At 46.0% G+C, this 25,860-nt stretch overlaps 1 protein-coding gene across 2 annotated transcripts in view; it reads left to right on the top strand.

Moving 5' to 3' along the window:
* Positions 1-24,183, top strand: part of ARFRP1 (ARF related protein 1) — a 31,290-nt gene extending 7,107 nt beyond the window's left edge. The window contains exons 3-8 of one of the 2 annotated variants that reach the window (XM_026697342.2): positions 1,264-1,351; positions 6,472-6,554; positions 8,298-8,379; positions 8,919-8,989; positions 21,318-21,418; positions 23,314-24,183. In XM_026697342.2, coding sequence (XP_026553127.2) covers positions 1,264-1,351; positions 6,472-6,554; positions 8,298-8,379; positions 8,919-8,989; positions 21,318-21,418; positions 23,314-23,623 — 735 coding nt within the window. In that variant the 3' untranslated portion in view covers positions 23,624-24,183. Of the gene's footprint in view, positions 1-1,263; positions 1,352-6,471; positions 6,555-8,297; positions 8,380-8,918; positions 8,990-21,317; positions 21,423-23,313 lie in introns of those variants that run through there. The other variant, XM_087928861.1, reaches the window with a different exon arrangement.
* The last annotated feature ends 1,677 nt before the right edge of the window (positions 24,184-25,860 follow it).

Below are 25,860 nucleotides of genomic sequence, written 5' to 3'. Positions count from 1 at the left end.
AGGCAGGCAAGCTGGCTCGGACTTCACAGAGTTAATTCTTTGGAACTGATAATATTCTTGGCATTCCCACATGTCCTGCCTGCCCAGTCTGAACCGATAAAGTTCTACTCACAGAAAATCACAAGGCAGTCCACAAAAATAGTCATTCACGAAGAAAATCTGAAGTAAGGTTAAACTTTGTCCCGTACAAAGTTTCAGGAGAAAACACACCCACTTTTATCCCCTGTGGGGTGTGGCTCAATGACTCAGCTCACTCTCTGACCCTCCCACGCCTCCTACGTTGCTGCTCACGTTTCTCCCTACGACACTGCTTAGGATCGAGCCAACATTCTTCCTCTGGACTCCCTGTCAGGGGCTGCTCCAATATGCCTTCCTCCTGATTAATCTCAGGCTGTTCCTCTCGGTTGTCTGATGGAACCTGAGGCATTATCAGAGAGGAAGGTCCTGGGGAGGAAGGCATTCCCAGTTCCTTCTCCTCAGCTTCCAGGTCCTCTTCCTCTGACAGCACAGGCTCAGGAATCGGAGCCACAACATACATACATACATACATACATACATACATACATCTATCTATCTATCTATCTATCTATCTATCTATCTATCTATCTATCTATCTATCTATCTATCTATCCATCCATCCATCCATCCATCCATCCATCCACACACACACACACATACACACATCATCATCATCACAAAATCTCCAGAACCGTAAAGCCTACAAACTTGAAATTTGGCACATATGTTCCTCTTGGCTTCTAGGGGCTCACTAAGAAAGGATTTTTCGAAATGACCATCAGAGCATTAATATTTCCTATATTATTAACACGCTCTGATGCTAAGGAGTTCTACTCCCCCTCTCCACCTGAAAAGAAACCTGTTCCAAATGCAAAACACAAGCAGAGGAGAGGAGTTTGTTTTAGTTTTAGTTTCACAGCACCAAGCAGCTTTAGTACAGAACAGTTGAGCTAAGCCACACCCAGGCTCCTTGCTGTCTCCTTGCTCACACAGCAAATATTCTTTCAGTTTCCAAACAGCCCTCAACTCTCATACACACTGACAGGATGCTAGCCAGATGAATGCCAATGGATGCTGATAGGCAGAGGCACAATTCCACCCCCCCTTATTTTCCTCCCCAAAAACTAAGCCCAACCACGTAGTTTTGTAGCAAAGCATGGGTATCGAGCTAGTAAATATGTATAACGAATATAAACAACTCGAATTTTCTTTTACCTTTCCTTTCTTTCTTTTTTCTTCCTCCAGACCTTTCTTGAACAAACCAAGATGAGATTCAACAAGACCTACAAAGGAATGAGTTTATCCAAAATCACCACCACTGTCGGTTTGAACAGTAAGTCGATCTCGATAGCTCACGTGCGGTAGAATACGAGTGGGTGACGTTTGCCTTGGATTGATGTTACCCAAAGCTTTGATGTCACTCAAGAGGTGCCAAGGGGACACAAAATTAGCCCCCTCAGTGTGCATTCAGAGGAGAAATCATTCTCAAGCTTGGTGCTCTCTGAGCTTGGTTGTTTTCTTGCAGACGTTTCATGACCCAACTAGGTAACATCATCAGGTCTAGAAAGGAGTGCAGGAAGGAGGAGGAGGAAGATTGTGAGGTCCTTGCTGCTCTCTGAGCTTGGTTGTTTTCTTGCAGATGTTTCATGACCCAACCATTCTGTCCCCGAAAATACGACCTACCCTGAAAGTAAGCCCTAGCTTGATTTTTACATGTGCGCCCAATATAGGCCCTATCCCCAAAATAAGGCCTAATTCAGACCTCACCCACTCCATAGTGGATGGGTAAAAATTAAGCTAGTGTGGGGATGTGGGGAGATGGATCTGCCCTACAACTTACTTTTGGACAGTTGTAGCCAGGCCTCGCACACCCCGGCACCTGCCTTGCCGGCCCTTTTCTTCTGCAGCCAGCAAGGCTGGCAAGGCTTTCCTGAAGGCCTCTGGAACTGGTAACAAAGCTGTGGATCGATCCCGCGCCGTGTTATCGTCTGCAGAGGCCTTCAGGAAAGCCTTGCCGGCCGCAGAAAAGTTTCTGAAGGCCTCTGACAGCGAAAAGGAGGCTGGGAGCGACATGTGCAAGTGAGGTTAGTCAGTGTATGTCCTCCAAAAATAAGACCTGGTCCCTTTTATTTTGGGGGCAAAAGAATATTAGATAGGGTCTTGTTTTGGGGGAAACATGGTAAGTAACATCATATGTGCTGGAAAGGAGTGCAGGGAGGAAAAAGAGGAGGAGGAGGAAGATTGTGAGATCCTTGGTACTCTCTGAGCTTGGTTATTTTCTTGCAGACGTTTCATGACCCAACTAGGTAATATTATCAGTGCTAGAGGGGAGTGGGGTTTACTCTCTGTTTATATACAAGTGGCTTCCCATGTCCGTATTGTTGGGAATGTTCTTCGTGGTTCCTTGACTAGGCTATGGTTTGCTGCTGGATGCCTTGTCTGAACTGACAGTTCCTTGATCGTCCCAACAACGCTGACAAGGCAAGCCACTTCTATATAGAGGTGGTCCTCGACTTACGACCACAATTGAGCCCAGTATTCCTGTTGTTAAGCAAGACGGCTGCTGAGTGAGTTTTGCCCCATTTTTATGACTTTTCTTGCCGCGGTGGTTAAGTTAGTGCCGGGGTTGTTTAACTTGCTCCCCCCCCATCGACTTTGCTTGTCAAAAGGTCGCAAAGTGAGATCACACAACCCCGGGACGCTGCAACCGTCGTAAATATGAACCAATGGCCAAGCGTCTCGATTTTGACCACGTGACCACAGGGATGCTGCAAGGGTCATAAGTGTGAAAAAGGGTGGTAGGTCGTTTGACATATTGCCTTTGCTTGTCGGAAGCTCCATAAGCAGGTTGCAAATGACGGTCCCAGTCCTGAGACCCTGCAACCGGTAGTAAATACATGTTACTTTGTTTTCCCGAAAATAAGACCCTGACATACATACATACATACATGCATACATACATACATATATATTTATTGCCACCAAAAAAAGGCACCAGGTCTTATTTTGGGGGGATGTCGTCTGTTGACTAACCACACTTGCTCATGTTGTCCACCTGGCCGCCTTTTCACTGTCAGAGGCCTTCAGGAACTACTACTTCCGTAGCCGGCAAGGCTTTCCTGAAGGCCTCTGGAGCTGATAACAGAGCTTTGGATCGATCCAGAGCTTTGTTACCAGCTCCAGAGGCCTCCACGAAAGCCTTGCCAGCTTTGCCGGCTGCAGAAGAATTCGGCCAACAAGGCAGGTGTCGGGGCGTGCGAGGTCTGGCTACAACTGTCCAAAGGTAAGTAGTAGGGCAGCTCCACACCCCTATCCCCATCCTAGCTTAATTTTTGCCCATCCACTTTGGAGTGGGTGGGATCTTAATTAGGGCTTATTTTGGGGGGTACGGTTTCTATTGGGTGCACGTGTAAAAATCAAGCTTGGACTTACTTTCAGGGTAGGTTGTATTTTCGGGGAAACTGGGTAGTTGCCAAGCGCCAAAATGTGATCACATGATGGTGGTTCATAAGTGTGAGCAGTGGTCCTAAGTCCCTTTTTTTCCCAGGGCTGTTGTAACTTTGAACGGTCATTAAATGAACAGTTTTAAGTCCAGGACTACCTGTACAATTGATTAAAATAACATTAAGTGAATTGGATTCAGCGTAAAGGATTAATCCCCACCGCAACATTCAGATTTCAATTTAGGAGCAAATTTTCAAGGAATTATACCCAGGCGTTAGACTTCCTGTTGCTATGGCTGGCTCGGGATGTCATGCCTGCGTTGTGATCTGATTCCGAGGGGGAGGTCGAGAAGCTGAGAGGGAGTGGGAGTGTGGCTTCGGTAGCTGTGGAGGAAACTGGGGAAGGGCACAGTCCGGCTGGGCATTCAGAGGAAGACCCAGGCCCACCCCCTCTTCATCCTAGGGCACGCAAGGAGGAACGGAGAAGAGAGCAACAGGAGTTGCATGACTTACGGGTAAGGAAAGGGCCCTGATTCCCTTCATTAGCTGCAGCTAGGAAAACAGTGTTTAAAAAGGCAAACTACGCACAGCAAAGTTGCTGGAAGCAAACCGTGAGTTATCTTTTATGGCCGAGGCTTATCTGGGTTCCTGGCGTCTACTCAACTGTGTGTGTTTTGTTGGTCTTTGAAGTCTGCAATTCCTTCTCCTGCCCTGTCCAGTTACTTGCTGCAGCGTGGTTTGTGTGGATTTTTGTTTACAGTTTATATGTACTTTGTTTTCGGACTGAATTTCCTCCACTTAAAGACTGTTCTTGGGAGAGTTTTATCTCCCAAGATAACCTGGACATTGGGGGCAAAGTTGGAGGTATTAAAGGGACTCTTCTTCCTTATGTGACTGTGTTTTCTTTGTGCCACGCCCTGGGTCATCACAGAGGGAATTCTGGGAGTTGAAGTCCACAAACTCACTAAAGGGCCATCATCCCCCATCCCTGTCCTACTGCATTGCCTCTTCTTTAGACCGGGGAGACCCGGAAGAATTCGTCATAATGCGGAAAATAAAAATTGTGTGCAGCTAGTCCTCCTCTTGACTTACGACCACAACTGAGCTCAGAATTGATGTTGCGTTATAAGCGAGACGATTCTTAAGTGAGTTTTTCCCCGTTTTACAACTTTTCTTGCCACGTTTGTTAAGGGAATCATAGCAGTCGTTAAGTTAGTCACATGGTGGTTAAGAGAATCTGGCTTCCCCACCGACTTCTCTCGTCAGGACGGTCGCAAAAGAGGATCCCGTGACACCCCCCCAGGGGGACACTGCGACCGTCATAAATACGAGCCAGTTGCCAAGGTGAAGTTGAATTCGGATTGATGACGAGGACGCCACCACCATCCTAAGTGTGAACCCATTGCCAAGCATCTGAATTTTAATCCCGTGATCCTGGGGAGTGCTACAATGGTCGTAACCGTAAAAAACAGTCCTAAGTCTCTTTTTCAGGGCTGTTGTCACTTCGAACGGTCACTAAATGAACTGTTGTAAGTCGAGGACTACCTATCAACTTGTAAAGCCATTCCTAGCCTCCTTTCGAGTTGTCCTAGGGAGCGGGGGGAGAAATCCTGAAGAAGCAGCAAGGCAATCCAAAACGTAAAACCCCAGAAGTAAATTCCATGCCTTCCTCACCAAGGTGTTGATCCAGTTGGAGGGGTGTGGTCTCTAGAGCAGGGGTCACCAACCTTTTGGACCTCAGGGATCACCAAACTCATAATTTTAAATCCCAGGGACCCCTAATATGGTTGACTGGCGTTGGTGGGAGAGAGAAAGAGAGAGAGATCTGATCTAATCTCTCTCTCCCTCTCCCTCTCTCTCTCTCACACACAAACACAGAGGCAGGGGTAAGATTCAAATTACTTAACCGGTTCTGTGGGTGTGGCTTGGTGGTCATGTGACTGGCTGGGCAGGGCTTGTATGTAAATAGTATAAATATGTATGTAAATATTGATATTTTTTTTTAATAAAAAAGGAGCAACTTTTACCCAAAATCAGGCAAAAGCAGGCAGGCAGATTCGCTCAGAGATCTATCTTTCTGCCATCGGCTACCTATCATATAAAATTTGCTTGCAAGCAAACTCACAAAATTAACTCGCAAAACATCATGTATGTAAATGTTGAAATTTTTTTATTAAAAAAAGAGCAACTTTTGCCCCAAATGAGGCAAAAGCAGGTGGGCAGATTGAGTTGCTCACAAAATCACAGATTCACTCAGAGATCTACCTTTCTGCAATCTGCTGCCTGAGTCTGCACTGAATAATAGAAGCGTCAGTCCTAAGGAAAGTTCGGCTCTGCTTAAAAGCAGAGTTGAAAATCTAAAGATTAGCTGGAAAGCAAGAAATCCAACGGTTTCCTGCTTTCTAGCTAATCTAAATCTCCCGGCACAGCAGAACAGCTGATGATTGGTGGAGGAGAAGGAAAAACAGCAACTTAGCAGGCAAGTTTGCCAGGTAAGGAGTGAGCAGGCAGAGAGGGTTCCTGTGGGTCATGTGGCGGTGCAGCCTTGTGTTCCCATGCAGCCTGAATTAATTGCTTTGGGGGATGCTCTAGGAGTGACATTTCTCTGTGGACCACCAAAATTTTCTTGTGGCTCACCAGTTGGCAACCACTGCTCTAGAGCCTGTGAAAGTCCCTGGTTGAAGAATGTGATTTATGATGCACCCAGGGGAGAGGACGGGAAACGGGGCATAGGTGCACCATAAATTATGTGAGGCAAAGCTGGTTTCATTAGGGTAAGTGCAGACACGTTGCTCCTAATAAATAATTTGATTTCTTTTGAAGTTTGGCTCAAGGCTCATGATTTGATTAGGGCTTCCATTGGAACCCTCACACCATCTGTATCTCCAAAGCTCTTTTGACTTTCTGTTGCATGCCTCTGTTTTAGACTTGAGTCGACCCCCCAAAAATTAAATTAAGACGTAATGCAGAAAAAAATTTACACTTTGAATTGTCTGCTTGTGTCTTCCAGTTGGCACCATAGACGTTGGAAAAGCTCGGCTGATGTTTTGGGACCTAGGAGGACAGGAAGAACTTCAATCTCTTTGGGACAAGGTAGGGTGGACAGATATGACCTCAGAATTATACGATCCCTAAATAAATCAACTGTGCATTACGGACGCAATTTTGCTCAAACCGGACATAAACACCAATTTTGGGTTAAAAAAATGCGCTCAGGTGGCTGCTTGGACAGTCACATGACCACAGTGGGAGGGGCAGAACCATTGGACCTTGGAATCCAAATCTAGGTAGGTCCGTCAGAACTTCAGATGGTAAACTCAACAACCGGTTGTAAGTCAAGGATCTGCCTGTATAGAGTTTCCTTCGAGAGTGTTGGAATATTTGTTGGACTTTTTCCAGTCTGTTAGCTATTGTGATATTCTCCAGATATGTTGGCATAGCTTAGTTAATAAGTTAATTACATTAATAAGTTAATGAGTCTAAACTATTAGTTAGAGGTCTGAAATGGTATAGGGCAGTGGAGGCTAACCTTGTTGGGCTCCCGTGCGAAAAATTGTGCACGTACTTGCATGCTCGCATTCGTGTGCCAACACCCAGAAGGCAATGCATACCCCCCATGCCCCCTATGCATCTCCTCACAGCTGATTTTTGGCCAGTTTAAGGCCTTTTTCAGCCTCCCAAAGGCTTGAGGAAGGTTTCTGCAGGCTTTGCAGGCCGAAAACTAGCCCCATTTCGTCACTTCCGGTATTTTCGGAAAAAACAGGAAGTGATGAAACGGGGCTAGTTTTCGGCCTGCAAAGCCTGCAGAAGCCTGCAGAAACTTTCCTCAAGCTTTTGGGAGGCTGAAAAAGGCCTCAAACCAGCCAAAAATCAGCCGTGAGGCGCACACATGCGCAGTGAGGTAAGTTTGCCTGCAGCTCGCGTGCCGGCACAAATGGCTCTGCGTTCCACCTATGGCACGCCTGGCATACGTTCCCCATCACGGGTGTAAGGTCTCTTTCTTGAGCAGGAGATAGGACTAGAAAAGCTCCAAGGTCTTTTCTGGCTCTGTTCTGATTAGTTAATTTTATCGTTCCTTCTTCAGATACTCGCCATATTTCAGTGATTATTCCATACTGGTAATGTTTGGAGTACTTATCTAACAATATTTTACTATTAGAAGTTTTTGCAAGTACGGAATATCTTTTCCAACCCTGGCAATTTTAAGACCGGTGGACTTCAACTCCCAGAATTCCCCAGCCAACATGGGGAATTCTGGGAGTTGAAGTCCATAAGTTTTGAAGTTGCCATGGTTGGACACACCTGTTCTAAGGTAGTTTGAATGTTGATGGCTCTACTCTTTCCTTTAATCTGTCTTGTCTGGTCTGGTCTGTTCTTGTCTGGTCTGTGGTCTGGTCTGGTCTGGTCTGGCCTGGCCTGGCCTCCTCTCCTCTCCTCTCCTCTCCTCTCCTCTCCTCTCCTCTCCTCTCCTCTCCTCTCCTCTCCTCTCCCCTGTTCTCCCCTGTTCTCCTCTCCTGTCTATCAGCCTCTGCCTATGCTACCCGGCTTGCCGAGATGCATTCTAAGCAGTTATATTCATACCATTAAAATACCATCTACAACATTAACAGAATAAGCAAGAACCGTATATTTAAAATTTCAGCACATATTTAACTTTCAACATTCAAAATTTTATTCTACGCGGTATTGCTTGGGGTTTTTATTGTATTTGCAACCAGATGTATTTTAATGCAGGTTTGCACTTAGAATGCCGTAGAGATGATGTAATGTAATGCAACGAAAGCTTAAAGCTTCCTTAATCGACTTCCCTTTGCTTTGTTTTTTATGTGGCCTCAGTACTATGCAGAATCCCATGGGGTCATTTACATTATCGATTCCACCGATGAGGAAAGGCTGTCGGAATCCAAGCAAGCTTTTGGTAAGCGCGTGTGTGAGAGAGAAAGCATGGTGGAGGTTCCTTTGCTAGCAGAGGAAACACCCTTAAGCAACAAACCCAGACCTTTGGGGTTTGACATGTCTCCAGGTCAAGGAGACTGCGAGTTCTAGTCCCGCCTTAGGCATGAAAGCCGGCTGGCTGACTTTGCGCCAATCACCAAGAGACTGTCAGTTCTAGTTCTGCCTTAGACATGAAAGCTAGCTGGATGATGTTGGGCCAATCACCAGGAGAACATGAGTTCAAGTCCTGCTTTAGCCCTGAAAACCGGCTGGGTAACTTTGAGCCATTCACCCTCTCTCAACTCAGTCCACCTCACAGGATTGTTGTTGTGGGGAAAATAGGAGGCGGAAGAAGTACTATATCTCTCTATGTCTGCCTTGACTCAACTTACATAGGTGGGGGGGGTCAAAACTGAATCAATCAATTTGCTTGCCAGCTTTAAACCTTATTTTCAGAATATATTTTGACAAATCTAGCCTGGATTTATGATCTCTCTCTCTGTGTCTTTTGCTTCTTTACAGAAAAGATGATAACCAACGGAGTTCTGGAAGGCGTCCCTTTGCTGGTTCTCGCTAACAAACAAGATATAGAGGTATGGGTTTTTTTTTAAAGTATTATTTTGTAAAAAGTACCTGTATTTATTTCAATAGATCCAGGTGGCTTTTCTGTCCACAAGCAAGGAGAGTATCATTGAAGGGTGGATGGATGGATGGATGGATGGATGGATGGATGGATGGATGGATGAGTGTGTGTGTGTGTGTTTGAGAGAGAGAGAGAGAGAGAGAGAGAGAGAGAGAGAGAGAGAGAGAGAAAGTGTAATTAATCCACACCTTTAGTTAGAACAATGAATCAGTGGAACAACTTGCCTCCGACACTGGACGTTTTTAAGAAGAAGTTGGATAACCATTTGTCCGAAATGGTGTGGGGTTTCCTGCCAAGGCGGGGGTTGGATTAGAACAGGGGTCGCCAACCTTTTGGACCTCAGGGACCACCAGACTCATAATTTAAAATCCCACGGACCACCAATATGAATTTTGACTGACGGTGGCTTGCTGAAATTGATGGGAAAGTCGGTCCCGTATTCCAGAGCTGCAGGAGTCGCAGGACTGGCCCTTTGGTCATCCCAGGGCAGCTGCTCCTCCACCCGGGTGCACCGGCCTGCCATGGACTGGAGGAGCAATTGCTCCGGGATGACCCAAGGGCCAGTCCTGTGACTCCTGCAGCTCTGGAATACAGGACCGACTTTCCCACCAACGTCAGCAAGCCACCCCGGGGCGGATTTCCCTCCCCCGCCGTTGGTCTTACCTTCCAGTTCCACCTCACGTGGCTCTACTCAAGGTAAGGTTTGCGCTCGGCCGAAGGGTGGCGGCCAGCAGGTGGGCGGGACATGTGGGCGGCGCAGCCTTGTGTTCCCGCACAGCCTGGATTAATTGCTTTGAGGGGGGGAATGTTTTGGGGATTGTATTTCTCTGTGGACCACCGGTTGGTGACCACAAGACTAAAAGCCTTCCAAGGTCCCTTCCAACTCTGTTATTCTATTCTATTCCTTATTTCTTTTAAACTGATACGCTATCCATCTCATTACAAAGTGACTGGGTGGCTATATAGGTTTTTTTTTTTAAAAAAAAGCAGAAGTAATTATTACACAAATAAAAATGTTGAAGCAAAAGTCAAACAATTTTCCATTGAATGAACTAAAACTAACCTCATGTTTCTGGTGGTTTTCTTAAAATGTTGATGCATAATCTGTGGTTGGTTTAATGTAGAAATCACCGAAGACATTTCCCTGTTTTACAATAGTTTAAAAAAAAGTTCTTCTCTCACGGATTCTGCATTACGCCCAATGTTTCTGTTGATACACGTCGATCACATTTCAATCTAGGGGAAGAGGTCACAAAAAAGCAACAGGTTTTGGGGTTTTGGTTTTTTTTTGCAGCCTTGAAAGCCATCAGGTATACAGGTAAATCTTTGACTTAAGGACCACAATTGAGACCGGAATCTTAGGTCGTTGAGGGAAGCGGTCGTCTCAGTGAGAGGCTTCACTCAATGTCCACAATCCCGGCACGTCCAGTTGCAATCAAGTTATCTCCTGGGACATTAAGCAGGCAGTGTTGTGGCTCGCCGGCAGCCGGTGCAGACGGCAGCGGAATCGGACGGTGGGGAAGAACGGGGACCAGTCTGGGAGTTTGGAGAGGACTCGGACGAGGGTCCTGCGTCCAATGCAGAGATGGGGCCAGGACCATCTGGGAGTGGGGTGCTGACTCTGGAGCCTCCGGAGTCTGGCAGCAGCGAGGCAGAGGAACAAAGGGAGCCTGTTCCCAGTGTGTGTCTGTGTGCACAGAGCTGCTAGAAGGCAAGAGCAGCTGAAGCAAAAGGGGCAACTCGGGAGTAAAGCTGGGAGGTGATTGCCCCTCCCCTCAGGTATAAAGGACAGGCAAAGATGACGAAACCTTTGCAGGAAGCAAAGTTGTTTGTTCGGTTCAGATTCATTCTTTTTTTTTTTAAGAAAAACTTCATTAAACAAATAAACACAAAAACAAATCTTACTTTAAAAATTTGAACGTAATTTCTTTTTTTTTTCTAACTTTGTATTGTTTCCCTTATAGTTTGTCAACAACTGCATTAAAGTTTTGTCAACAACTGCATTAAAGTCCCCCCTAATATAGATTTCTTCATATTGCAAACTCTTTGAGTCTATAGTACAATTTTTGGAAAAAAGATTCTTGTAGGCCGTTCGGTGCATATATTACTACCAATAAGATCTTTCTATTTCCTAATCCAATTATGACCATCAGAATCCTACCCTCGTTGTCTTTATAAATTTCCATTCCTTTATATAAAATGCTACCCCCTCTTTTCTTTTGTACCTTAAGAGCAGAAAAAAAAATTCCCTAATTTTTTATTTTCTAATAAATATTTTTGTTTTTCTAAGATATGTAGTTTCTAAAGTGCTATTACGTCGACCTTTAATGCCTGTAAATTTTTAAACAATTTTTTTCCTTTCTACTGGGGAGTTTATGCCATTAATATTCAATGATACCAGTTCACACCTATCCCAATTTTTATTGATGCCTTTGTCTAGTGCCCCGTGTGATTCTCATCTCCTTAGGTTCTTTATTTTCCTCTGTGAATTTACTTCTTCCATTCCTTTTCTCTTTATTAATTACTGTATCTCCTTCTATATTTGCTGCTTCCCTTTTCTTTCCTTCTCGTCCACCTCTCTCCTGTTGCTTCTTCTGTTTCGTCTTCCCTAGTAAATTGTTGATCGAAGAAGTCTTCCGCTTTTTCAAGGGTATCCAGCCTAAATCTCTTTTCCTGCCATGTTACCATGATACCCTCCGGCACCAACCATCGAAAATTTACGTTATATTTTATCAGTTTTGATGTTAAAAACAGGTATGGCCTCCTTAGATCTCTTACCCTCTTTGGAATTTGCTTTAAGACCGTTGTTTACCCGCATACTTAAGTGATTCATCTCTTGTCTTGGGTAAAATTTCATCTTGCATGGATTTTTTGACTAATCTGATGTGGACTTCTCTCGGGACGTTAAACCTTCTTGCATAGTTTGTTTGAACTCTGTAGAGTTCGACCATCTCTGTAAATATCTCTTCCTTATCCATCTCTGATATCTTTGCCAGTATATCAGCCATCACATCCAATAAATTTTCTCCTTTAGGTCCATTCTTGAAGTTCTTTGTACTTTGGTTGGTTTCGTTTTCTAGTTCATTGGACACTTCTGTTATTGGCAGCACTTCACAGGAAAGAAAGGTGGGTGCTTATCTCGAGGGACTATTTGAGATTCATTACCAGCTGGGAATGAAAATAATTCCCACCGTTGCAATAAAACAAGACTTGATTTTAAAATAAGCCTGTACGTAATTACGGTCTCGGAAGCCTTTGTCAGAACGGCAAAGAGCAACCCACTGCTAGTATTCTGTGCTGAGATCTGGCTCGGATTACAGGACCGATCTTTTTCCTCCAGCCCACAGGAACCAGAGTGACCCTCCCTGCAGGCTTCCCCATTGACTTTCTAGGGAAGCCAGCGGGAAAGATCGCAAAGGGGGATTGTGAGATCGCAGGCTGTTTGCCAACCGGTCGTGAGTGCAGACACGTTGCCAACTACTCGGATCATAATCCAATGAGTGTAGGAACTCTGCAGTGTCTGTAACGGCACGGTCATAAGTCCGTTCAGCATTGCAACTTCAAATGGTCATTGCATGAGAGGCTAATAGGTATAAGTCCGTGATGGTGCGCAGAGCCATTTGTGCAGGCACGCGAGCTCCAGCCGAACTTACCTACACTGCACATGCGCGCGCCTCCCAGCTGATTTTCGGCCCATTTGAGGCTGTTTTCACCCTCCTGGAGGCTCGAGGGAAGCCTCTGCAGCCTCAGGAGGCCGAAAAATGGACCTTCTGGAAATACTGGAATTGCCATTTTCAGCCTCCGGAGGGCTTGAGCATAGTTACTCATTGATAGTAATAGACAACAGTCCATTGCTAAATGTCTGTGGAGATTCTCAAGTCCTCCAGGTCAGGGGTCCCCAACCACCGGGCCGCGGACCAGTACCGGTCCGTGGAACATTTCCTACCGGGCCGCCGGTTTGCTGGGCACCGCCATCTTGTTTGACGAGAAAGTGCTTCCGGGTGAGCTTTTCTGGTTGGAAAGCGGCGTTTGGGTCCTGAAGGAATCCTCATGCCTTAGTTTCATCGAAGGGGGGGGGGCTTCGAACGAAACTAAGGTGCGAGGATTCTTTCAGCACCCAAGGCAAGGTGAGCCGAGCGACCGTCCCAAAGCCGTCCCGAAGCGAAGCCCATCGACAAAGGTACAAAGGAGGAGTTGAAGGTGGTGGGGAGAAGCGGGGGACGGCTGGCTGGCCGGTCACTCAGCTCACCTTGCCTTGTCATGTGTGCTGATGCCGGTACTGGGCCACGGATCATTTTGTGATGCCGGTACCGGGCCATGGCACAAAAAAGGTTGGGGGCCACTGCTCCAGGTCATGGTTGTCCCAAAGGTGTTTTTTTTTTTTTTTCAAAAGACAACTGGTTTTTTTTTCTTTAAAGAGGTTTTGCTTCTCACCCAAGAAGCTTCCTCCAGTTCTGATTGAATGGTGGAGAATGGAAGGATTTATATTCTTTGCAGTCCTCTGGTTGTTAGCCCTCTCTCGGAGAGCTCTTGAGGAGACTTGGAGGGTTTATTTGTGCCTTCAGGGCCCCCTAAATACAGGTAGTCCTCAACTTAACGACCACACTTGAGCCCCAAATTTCTGTTATGTGAGTTTTACCCCATTTTGCCACCTTTTTTGCCGCATTTGTTAAGTGAATCACTGCAGCTGAGAAATTAACTCGCTTGCTTGTTAGTGAATCCGGCTTTCTCATTAACTTGGCTTGTCAGAAGGTCGCAAAAAGGGATCACATGACCTTGTGTCTCTGCAACGGTCATAAGTATGAACTGCCAAGCATCTGAATTTTGATCATATGTCCATGGGGATGCTACAATGGTTGTAAGTGTGAAAAACAGCTGTAAGTCACTTTTTTCGGTGCCTTGTAATGTTGAACAGTCATTAAACAAACTGTTGGAAGTTCAGTTGTACAGGTAGTCCTCAACTTACAAGAGTTCATTTAGTGACAGTTGCAGTGTCCTGGGGTCGTGTGAACCCTTTTGTGACCTGACAAGCAAAGTCCACGGGGAAGCCAGATTCATTTAATGACCGCCTTACTAAAGAACAGCGATTCAGTTAAAAAAACGGGGCAACAAAAGTCGTAAAGCGAGGCAAAGCTCCCTTGACCAATGTCTCGCTTAGCGACTGAAACTTTGGGCTTTGCCGGAATCCCGACACCTGTTCAGTTTTAACCCAGGGGGCCTCTTTGACCCCTCTTTCCAACCCGGAGGCCCTCTCTGTCCAGGTTGTGTACTTGACTGCATTCAAAAGATGCTGCCATTTTGAATTGTGTGCGCCTTCGCCGTGCACTACAGCTGCGGTAGCGGGGTGCTGCCCCCCAGGGGGCGCCAGCCCTCTGTTGAAAACGAACGTTACCCGTTTCGTGCCACACGAAGGGGCCGTGGGCCGTTGGGCCTACTTCCTCTTCTCGCCCTCTTGCATCACACCTGGTGCAAAGAGTGCGTTCTTTGTCTCCCGCCCAAACACACGTGAAGAAAGGGAGAAGCCATTGCTTTGTTTCCAATCATTTAGACAACAAGCACCTCGCCCTTAAGATATTCAGGATGTTTGAGTCAGTAGCGCCTCCTGACTCAAGACAAGGCATCGAGTCCGCTGGCTTGCACAACGCCCCGGCCACGCTGCTCACCTTTCATTTATGTTTGAAGACGGTGATCTCTTCGAGGGGTTTTTAAGTGCGAAAAATTGCCCCCGTGCGAACTCTAGGAACACCTTTGATGTTTCTTCTTGTCACCCTTCCTGTAACCTTATTTCCTTTTCTACTTATGACTAGAACCTTGTTGCTTGTATCCTTACGCTTCGTCTTGTTTTGTTTAGTTTCCTGGTATGACTTGTTTGCTTATTTAGTGTCCTGTGACTATGACTAAGTGTTGTATCTTTTATGATTCATGATGAATGTAAAATAGTCATGATAAATGATAGTCACGATAAATCGGGACTGCGATCCCGATTTATCACTTATATCCTTTATGTACATGGAGAGCTTATGCACTGAAGACAAATTCCTTGTGTGTCCAATCACACCTGGCCAATAAAGAATTCTATTCTATTCTATTCTATTCCTTTGCTATGCTATTATACTCTACTCTATTATTTCTACTCTTATTATTTCTATTCTACTCCATATTCCATTCTATAATCTATTCTACTCTATTATTTCTATTCTATTCTATATTCTGTTCTATGCTATTCTAATTTCTATTCTATTCTTTCTATTCTATTCCATATTCCATTCTGTAGTCTATTCTATTCTTATTTCTCTACTCTACTCTACTCTACTCTACTCTACTCTACTCTACTCTAGAGAGGGCTGTAAATCACTCTGAAGCAGTTTATAAGTATAATTGCTATTGCTATCTATGCTCTCAGGTTCACCTGAGTAGTGCGAATGAGTACGGAGCCTTCCTAGAACCCTTGAAAGGACTATGTTGTAGACTTGATGGGTAGTGTCGCATTCCTCCTATTGAGGGGGGGGGGCGTTTAATCTTAACGTAGGTGGCCTCTTTGACCCCATTCTGGATAGAGAGCACTGCTGGTTTGAAAGAGGGATGGAAGAGACCAGGTCACCCCAAGGACGCAGGTAAGCCTCCAAGTACTCAGAGAGAGTACTAATGACCAGAGGACTGCAAAGAACACCCAGTAAATCCTTCTGTTCCCCGCCATTCAGTCAGAACCGAAGAAGCTTCTCGGATGAGGAAGCGAAACCTGTTCAAGAGAAAAAAACCAAGAAAGTCCCGTTTGCCTCTCGAAAAAAAAAAAAAACCCCACACCTTTTGGGTCTCGTCTCTTTTCCTTTTTAAAACGAGACTTTACTTCGAAACGCAACTCAAAAGTCTCGGGCCCTCCAAAGAAAAAGCTGGGCGTATTTTTTTGCCTTCCCGCCTTGTCACGCTTTAAACGTTTGTGGCCTAATTCAGCACAAATGTTTTGAAAACAGAAGTTTGGTTACTAAAGAATTTCAGAATAGTGTAATGTTGCTTAAAAAAAAAAAAAACCACCTGGGTGTTGTCTTAGGAAACGCCTTTGGCTTTCAGGTTCATCTGGGCCTTTGTTGCTGTTGTGTAAGCTAGTTGTGAGTCAGTTCTTGCTTATTGTGTCATATCTACACAAGAAATTAATCAATTCTCCCCTTTTCATGTTTTGTTTTCTTCTCCCAGGGCTACACATGACTTAATCCTGTCCCCTCTTTCCTCATATTTTAACGTTTAAGTAACGGGCAAATTGGTCAAGAGTGGATTAAGTTCTTTCGGGGATTAAAAATACAATGACAATTTAAGGATAGTCCTTGACTTGCAATCATTCACTGAGTGACCGTTCAAAGTTACAATGGCACCGAAGAAACGACTATTTTTTCATGCTTTGTTAATTTTTTTTTAATTGATTACGTATTAAAATATTGCACCCGTCCTGGCGTTGTCTCCATGCACACTGAGGCAATGATGATGAACCTTTTTGTTATGTGCGTGCATGCCGGCACCCCAATGCAATGCGTCCCGCCCACCTACGTATACATGTGCAACACCCCCAGCCCCCCCCCTTACCTGCACTGCACATGCGCATGCCTCCCAGATGATTTTTGGCCCGTTTGAGGCCTTTTTCCCTCTCCCGGGAAGTCTCTGCAGCATCAGGAGGCCGAAAAACGGGCCTTCCAGAAAAATACCGGAAGTGCCCGTTTTCAGCCTCTGGAGACCGGAGGAGGCTATTTTGTCCTCCTGGAGTCTTGAGGGAAGCCTCTGGAGGCTCCGGAGGCTGAAAACAGGCCCGTTTTGGCACTTCCGGTATTTCCAGAAGGCCCGTTTTTCAGACTCCCGAGGCTGCAGAGGCTTTCCGCGAGCCTCGGGGAGGGCAAAAACGGCCTCAAACGGGCTGAAAATCAACTGGGAGGCACGCGCATGCGTAGTGCAGGTAAGTTTGGCTGGGGCTCGCCTGCCCGCACAACTGGTTCTGCATGCCACCTGTGGCACACATGCCATGGGTTCGCCATCACAGCACTAAGGTATAAAACCAAATAACATTATACTCATCAAGCATTGCTACTTTTATGCTGTTATTCTATCCAGTATATTCCTTTTTTATTTATAGCATAAAACCTCATACATGGCTAATTTTATGCAGTCGTTTTATTCACCACACTCCATTTGTTCACCTAGATCAGGGGTCCCCAACCACCGGTCCGGGGACCGGTACTAGTCCATGGAACAATTTCTACCGGGCCGCCGGTTTGCTGGGCGCCGCCATCTTGTTTTGATGAAAAAGTGCTTCCGGTGAGCTTTTCCGGGTAGAAAGCGGCGTTTGGGTGCTGAAAGAATCCTCGCGCCTTAGTTTCATCGGGGGGGGGGGGCGGCTTTGAACAAAACTAAGGCGCGAGGATTCTTTCAGCACCCATGGCAAGGCGAGCCGAGCGACCATCCCGAAGCCGTCACGAAGCCCATCGACACAGGTACAAAGGAGGAGTTGAAGGTGGCGGGGAGAAGCGGGGGACGTCTGGCTGGCTGGCCGTTCGCTCGGCTCGCCTTGCCATGTGTGCTGATGCCGGTACCGGGCCACAGCACAAAAAAGGTTGGGGACCACTGACCTAGATAACATCAGATTTCAGTTCTACCAATCCTTGTTATTTTCTGTTCTGACTCCTTCCTCTCAATTCCAACCATTGGTAAAATTTATTCCATACATCATGATACTCTGTGTCTCCTTTATTTTTAAGTTCTAATGTCGGTCTGTCCGTTTCTGCACAAACCAGTCTTTTCTTTCTTGTTTCTCCTTCTAAGTGGATGTCTCTATTTTTCTAATTTTCGGCACATACCATACTCGCTGCTGTTATGATGTGTAGTACTAGCTAGGCCGACCCTCTGCTGTATCTCTCTTTTATCATTCCTAATAAGAATAGTTCTGGTTTGAATTCTTAAGTTCTGTCCAGGCATTTCTTCCAACCACATCTGGATTTGTCGCCAAAATTCCTTTGCTTTTTTTACATGGCCACCACATGTGCTAATATGTGCCTGGTCTATTTTTCACACTTAAAAACAACTTTGCGGCACCCCCGTGATCATGGGATCCAAATTCAGTGGGCTCGGCCACCGGCTTGTACTTACGGTGGTGGCTGTGTCCCTGAGTCCTGCCATCCCCCTTTGCGACCTTCCGACCAGCCAAGTCTACAGGGAAGCCAGATTCACTTAACGACCAGCATAACTGACTTTTTATCAACTGCAGTGATTTCACTCAACCATAGATTGTGAAACGGGGCAAATTCCACTTAACCAATGGTCAGTCTTAACCATAGAAATGTTGGGCTTGGCTGTGGTCCTAAGTCTAGGACTGCCCGTATTCATTTTGGGAAAAGTTCTGCTTTCTGTTGCCGTTTCTTAGAAATCAGTCCGTTTCTGAAAGCTTCTTCAGAGCTTCAGCCACCTCCTCCTTCCCTGTTTTCTAACCTTGGCGTCAAAAAAATAATAATAATCTTGTGCTCGTCTGGCATCTGTTTGCTTTCGTCTTCCCTATCTCTATGTTCCTTTGCTCCGTGCCAGGCTGTAACCTTGCTTTCCAAAGCTTAAATAGTTGTTTGATTGAAAACCCTTAGTAGCATGGAACATTTTGCGTCACAGCTTTTGGTCTCGTTGCTTGGAAAATTAATTGCGGGGTTAGATAACCAGAAATGATGAAGCCGATTCCAGCTTTAGAAGAACTGAAGCGGCGTGGATATTAAATAAATGGCTCCACGTTGGGATAAATGTGTCTGTTTTACCTAGAACGTGCCAAACCTTGTAAAATGAAATGCGCGAGGAGTCTGTGGTGCTCTCGGTATTTGGCCGTCTTCTTGCAAGATGTTTCATTACCAAACGAGGCAACATCAATGAACTGATGAAGTTAACCTAGTTTGGTAACATCAAAACAACGAAGCACCCAGGACTCCATGGCCATCTTCATCCTCCTCCCTCCCCCGCAAACCCCACACCCTTCTAAGAACTGATGGTGTTAGCTAATTCAGTAATGAAACATCGGCAAGAATGCACAGGTAAATATTTCATCTTTGAAAACTTCGTCTTCGGACAACTCAGTCCCTGACAGATTTATACTGTTCCCCCCAAAATACAACCTACCCTGGAAGTAAGTCCTAGATTGATTTTTACACATACGCCCAATATAAGCCCTACTCCCAAAATAAGCCCTTATTAAGATCCCACCCACTCCAGAGTTCACAGGTAAAAATTAAGCTAGGGTAGGGATGGGGGTTTGGAGCTGCCCTATTACTTACCTTTGGACAGTTGTAGCCAGGCCTCACACACCCCGACACCTGCCTGGCCAGCCCATTTCTTCTGCAGCCGGCAGGACTGGCAAGGCTTTCCTGGAGGCCTCCGGAGCTGATAACAAAGCTACGGATCAATCCATCTTCTTGCCGGCTGCAGAAGAAGTAGTTCCTGAAGGACTCTGACAGTGAAAAGGAGGCCGGGGGTGCTGCGCACAAGTGAGGTTAGTCAGTGGATGGCATCCCCCGAAAATAAGACCTGGTGCCTTTTTTTGATGTGTGTGTGTGTGTGTGTGTGTGTGTGTGTGTGTGTGTGTGTGAATGAATGAATGAATGAATGAATGACAGCTTTTCCACACCTAGAATACTGCATCCACTTTTGGTCACCACATTATAAAAAAGATGCTGAGACTCTAGAAAAAGTACAGTGAAGAGCAACCAGGATGATTAGGGGACTGTAGACTAAAACATATGAAGAACGGTTGCAGGAACTGGGCCTGGCTAGTCTAGGGAAGAGAAGGACCAGGGAAGACAGTCTTCCAATATTTGAGGGGCTGCCCCAGAGAGGAGGAATGGGTCAAGCTATTTGCTAAAGCACCTGAAAGCCAGACAAGGAATAATGGATGGAAACTGAACAAGGAGAGATTCAACCTAGAAATAAGAAGAAACTTTGTGACAGTGAGAACAATCAACCAATGGAACAGAAGTTGCCTTTGGAAGTTGTGGGAGCTTCATCCCTGGAAGCTTTCAAGAAGAGATTGGACTCCCATCTGTCAGAAATGATGTAGGGTCTCCCGCTTGGGCAGGGGGTTGGACTAGATGACCTACAAGGTCCCTTCCAACTCTGATTATCTGTTAGAATGATTGTAAATTGAGGAGTGTTAAGTTGAGAACTACCTGTGAAAATACAGTAAAAGGTTACAATTCTATATGTACTGGTCTAATGAGAATATTATTCAAGTATGCATTTCTAATACATTATACAGCTCTCTTTTTTTAAAAAAAAAATCCACTGTGTAAAGTATAAACGAATCCCATATTTTATTATATTTGTCCCTACAAAAGCTACGTCTCTAGGCAACCCACTCCTAGGTGACCTACAACTTCCCTTCCAGCTCTGATTATCTGTTATCATTTCAGGAAAGTTTTGCTTTCTGTTGCCGTTTCTTAGAAGTTAGCCAGTTTCTGAAAGCATCTTCTGAGTTTCTGCCACCTCCTCCATCTCTGTTCTCAAATCTTAACATCAAAAAAAACCCCCCACTTGTGCTATTCTGGCAACTATTTGCTTTCTGTTTCCTTATCGCTGTCCCTGACAGGTTTATACCTTTTTCCCCAAAATACGACCTACCCTGAAAGTAAATCTTAGATTGATTTTTATATGTGTGCCCAAAATAAGCCCTTATTAAGATTCTGCCCACTCCAGTGTGCATGGGTAAAAATTAAGCTCAGATGGGGGTGTGTAGAGCTGCCCTACTACTTAACTTTGGACAGTTGTAGCCAGGCCTCACACACACCCTGACACCTGCCTTGCCATCCCATTTCTTCTGCAGCCGGCAAGCCTTTCCTGAAGGCCTCTGGAGCTGATAACAAAGGTCCGGATCGATCCTGAGCTCTGTTATCAGCTGCAGAGGCCTTCAGGAAAGCCTTGCCAGCCGCAGAAGAAGATGTTCTTGAAGGCCTCTGACAGCAAAAAGGAGGCTGGGGGCGATACACGCAAATGAGGATTGTCAGTGGAGGACATCCCCCGAAAATAAGACCTGGTGCGTTTTTTGGGGTGGCAAAAAAAATTACAAGACAGGGTCTTACTTTTGGGGAAACACAGTACCTGCAATGGGTAGGCTCCATTGCAATTGTAGGTCCAGGCCTACCTAAATCTACCTCCATCTTTCCCAACAGGGAGCAGAGATCTTCCAAGCTACTTGTGCTGAACTACTCGTTCGGAGAGTTTTGTTGTATAGATTTGCCAGAACGTAACTCTTAAACTTTCTCCTCCTCCTCCAGAACTGCCTCTCAATCCCCGATATCAAGACGGCGTTCAGCGACTGCATCAACAAAATTGGGAAGAGGGATTGCTTGACCCAAAGTTGCTCGGCCCTCACCGGGTAGGTAGGGAGCCTCCCGGGGAAGGAAAACATGGGGACATGCTAGAAAGGCCAGGTCAAAAGGCGGTCAACTCACTCTTAGGACCCCTACTCAAATAGTATTGACCTGGATTCCGGAGGAACCTAGAATCCAAGAATGTAAGACTCGCAAGGGGCTTTGGAGGGCCTCTTGTCCAGTGATGGCGAACCTTTTTGTTGTGGTGTGCCGAAAGCACCTGCGTGCTGGCACCCACAATGCAATGCGCGCCCTCCCACATGTGTCTGCAACACCCCCGCCCCCTTACCTGCACAGCGCGTGCACATGCTTCCCAGCTGATTTTGGGCCTGTTTGAGGCCTTTTTCACCCTCCCGGAAAGCCTCTGCAGCCTTGGGAGGCCGAAAAACAGGCCTTTTGGAAATACTGGAAGTGCCTGTTTTCAGCCTCCGGAGGGCCTCTGGAGCCTGGGGGAATCCAGTTTGCCCTCCTGGAGGCTTGAGGGGAGCCTCAGAGGCTGAAAACGGGCCTGTTTCGGCACTTCCGGTATTTCCGGAAGGCCCGTTTTTCAGCCTCCCGAGGCTGCAGAGGCTCCCCTCGAGCCTCAGGAGGGCGGAAAAGGCCTCAAATGGGCTGAAAATCAACTGGGAGGTGCATGCATGTGCAGTGCAGGTAAGTTTGGCTGGGGCTTGTGTGCCCACACAAATGGCTCTGAGTGCCACCTATGGCACACGTGCCATAGGTTTGCCATCATAGCACTAGTCCAACCCCCGCCCAAGGCAGGAATACACCATTGGAGCACCCCAACAAATGACCGTCGAATAGCCGTTAAGTAGGGGACAAAAGTCCGTTACAGGTAATCCTCGACTTACAACAGTTCATTTAATGACCACAGTTTTAATAGCACTGAAAAGGAAGTGACTCATGGTCGTATTTTTTCAACAACACTGAAGAAGTGACTCGTGATTGTATTTTTCCACACTTAACAACCCTTGCAGTATCCTCCATGATCACCTGAAACGAATCTCGGACACTTGGCAATCCAATAATACTAGGAAACAGTCCATATAAATCGTAAGGATGCGATCGACAAAGTTACAGTCCTACAGTCACAAGTGGGAGGGGATGGGCCATAAGGAGCGATGAGAAGATTAACAGTAATAGTAGTGCAGACTTTGTAAATAGTTGGACAGTGCTGAGGGCATTATTTGTTTAGGAGAGTGATGGCATTCGGGGAAAAACTGTCCTTGTGTCTAGTTGTTCTGGTGTGCAGGGCTCTGTAGTGTCGCTTTGAGGGAAGGAGTTGAAAACTGGACAGTCCTGTCAGGGAAGGCCAAATACAGTATTTAGAACCCCCTAACAGGGGTTTTATGAAGAAGGCCTGTCTTAAAAGACTAAGACCAGGGGTGGGCTTCAAAAATTTTAGCTACCGGTTCTCTGCCGGGTTGCTGGGTGGGTGTGGCCTAGTCGGCCTCCTGCATCCCGGCGGGGGAGGGGTGTCTTCACCCATCCTGGGCTCCCGAGGCTTTCCTCAAGTTTCCGGGAGAGGGAAAATGGCCTCCCCGGGCTCCGGAGGCCCTCTGGAGGCAGCAAGTGGGCCCGTTTCTGGCCTTCCTCAGCTTCCAGGAGGCCCTTTTTCACCCTCCCTGAACCTCCGCGCGGGCCCTGTACTTACCTTGGATCCAAAACGGGCCATGTGGGGGACTCCTGGGAGGGGAGAGGCAGGGAGGGGTGGGGTGGACGGGGCCAGCCAGGACTGGGATTTGCCAGTTTGCTGAACCAGCAATTAAAAATGATCAAATTAGCAACCGGTTTGCGCAAACTGGGGCGAACCGGTATAGCAGCCTACCCGACTAGGCCCATCCCACAGAGGATTTGGAAGTCACGCCGGACCCTTCTGTGTCTTTTCCCCTTTCTACAGGAAAGGCGTCAACGAAGGCATCGAGTGGATGGTCAGGTCCGTGGTGAGGAACATTCACCGTCCCCCGAGGCGAAGGACATCACCTAGGAGAACCACCCAGCGATCTCCACGCCGGACACTTTGGCCCTGCACAGAGCCTCTCCTCCTCCTTCTCTTCTCCCTCGTTTCTCCTCCCCTCTCTCTGTCCCTCAAGGAGATTCCAGGGACGCCCCCGGATCAAAGACAAATGGATCCATCTTGCAAGAGACCTCAACCCCCTACAGAACCTCCTTTCCTTCCTGCTTTGTCCCGCCTCCCGAGGACGGAGTAGGACGGGGTGAATCGATGTTCCAAATATGCGCAGGACACGTCCTGTTTTGTTTTTTTTCCCTTTCTTGTTTCTTTTGCAAAACTCTTGTCAGGAGTTTGAAGACTTCTGGGGCTACTTGACCAAACGGAGCCATGGAATAAGGGGAAAAATCCCGTTTTCCAGTGATCTTCTGGGCCGTTCCACAAATCTGATTTTGCACTTGGGTGGAAAAGGAGCGATCAGCAGTAGGGGGACAGACGGACTCTTCTTTTATAGCAAATGTACACCTCACAAATGCTGCAGAGAGAGAGAGAATGAGAGAGAGAGAGAATGAGAGAGAATGAGAGACAGAGAGACAAAGAGAGGGGAGAGAAAGAATGAGAGGGGGGAGAGAAAATGGGAGAGAGACAGAGAGAGAATGAGAGAGAGCGAAAGAATGAGAGAGACACAGAAAGAGGAGAGAAAGAGTGAATGAGTGAGAGAGAGAGAGAGAGATTGAGAGATCCTGCTGGAGCTCTGTCCTTTTTTCATCTCGGTTCCTATATTTGTGCACAGGATTAAAACTGATTTCTAGTTCTTTTCTTTTCTGGTCTGTTGCTTTTCTCTACGGTGTGAGTAGAAAAAAAAGAGAGCCAAGGATTTGTGTTAAAGAAGGACTAGCTGAGGAAAAGTTCTGGCTCTGGTCGCGAAATGGGACAACGCGCCTCAGCCGACTGATCTCTGGACAATTCAGCGGTTCAATTTAATTGTTGACAATCATTTTTTTAAAAAAAACGATTCTAATGTTTTGTCACTCCCGTTTTCATTTTCGTATCCGTTCCTTCATCGATCCGTTCCCTCCCACTCTTTCTTCGGTATCAGTGTAACTCTTGTCCCGCAGCGAGCTGGCCGGTGATGAGTTAGTTGTGTGACTTGGCCGCAGCAAGTTGTCCGGAGCGAATTTACTTTAGTTTACTTTATTGTTCTTGCACCTCATACAATGAAATTGAATGCCATCTTCAGTGTACATTATATATAAGAAAACTATAAAAATAAAACCCAAACACACATCCTTCACATTCTATACATTGAATTGAAAACCCCTGATATTGCATTCATATTGCACCATACAGTATAATTCAATAGAGTTACTGCCCTGGGATAGAAGCTGTTTTTAAGCCTATTTGTCCTTGTTTTTATTATTTATTATTTTTAAAAGGCTCCAAAGATCTATATTCATCAAGAACAGACAGATGTTTTCTCTTGCCATTTTTTTTTGGCTTCTTTTAACTTTTATTTTAATTTAATTTTAACTTTTAACTAAATTTTAACTTTAACCTAACTAAGATCCACTTAGTTGAGGATGCTTTGTCCTTATGCCTGTTCTTCCCTGGAAAATTGGACAATAAAACTTCATTGTCATTGCATATCATACAATGAAATTAAATACCATCTTCAGTGTACTATACAGTAGAATTCAACAGAGCTGCTGCCCTGCGATAGAAGCTGTTTTTCAGCCTATTTGTCCTTGTTTTTATTATTATCCTGTACCGTCTGCCAGATGGTCATAGTTCAAAAAAAGGGGGTGCCCAGGATGAGATGGATCTTTGAGAATGTTTGGAACTTTCTTAAAACAGCAGGAGCTATAAAGCTCTTCCAAAGAGGGGAGAGGGCAACCCATGATCTTCTGGGCAATGACATTAACCCTCTGGAGTGCTGTCCTATCTGCCCCTGTGCAGTTGGCAAACCATACAGAGGTGCAGTAAGTTAAGATACTCTCTCTGGTGCAGCGGTAGAAGGTCACCAGCAGTTTTCCATTCAGTTGTTTTCTGAGAAGTCTCAGATAGTATAATCTCTGCTGGGCCTTTTGACCAGGGCTGCAATGTGAGCCCCCCAGCTCAGGTCCTCTTTTAAGGTAACACCCAGAAACTTAAAACTGGCCACTTGCTCTACTCAGTCTCCATTAATAAGCCAGGGCTGGATGTCTGATCTGTTCCTTCTATAATCCACTATAAGCTCCTTGTTCTTATTGGTGTTGTGGACCAAGTTATTGTCCCCACACCACGAAAGCAACCGGTCCACCTCATCTCGGTAGGCAGACTCATCCCCCTTGGAGATGAGTCCCACCACTGTTACATCATCTGTAAATTTAGCAATAGTATTACTAGCGTGAGTGGGGATGCAGCCATGCCCATAAAGAGTATAGAGAGTTGTCCAAGGCTTCTCTGGTCATCCTTGGTTAAATGACGAAAAGGAATAACCAGGAACCAGTTTATCAA

The sequence above is a fragment of the Pseudonaja textilis genome, chromosome 3 (assembly GCF_049901715.1).
Source record: "Pseudonaja textilis isolate UNSWEBS1 chromosome 3, rPseTex1.2, whole genome shotgun sequence".
In the NCBI taxonomy this organism is placed as follows: Eukaryota; Metazoa; Chordata; class Lepidosauria; order Squamata; family Elapidae; genus Pseudonaja; species Pseudonaja textilis.
Note: the sequence above shows the minus strand (reverse complement) of the source record. Positions and strands in the feature narration are given on the sequence as shown.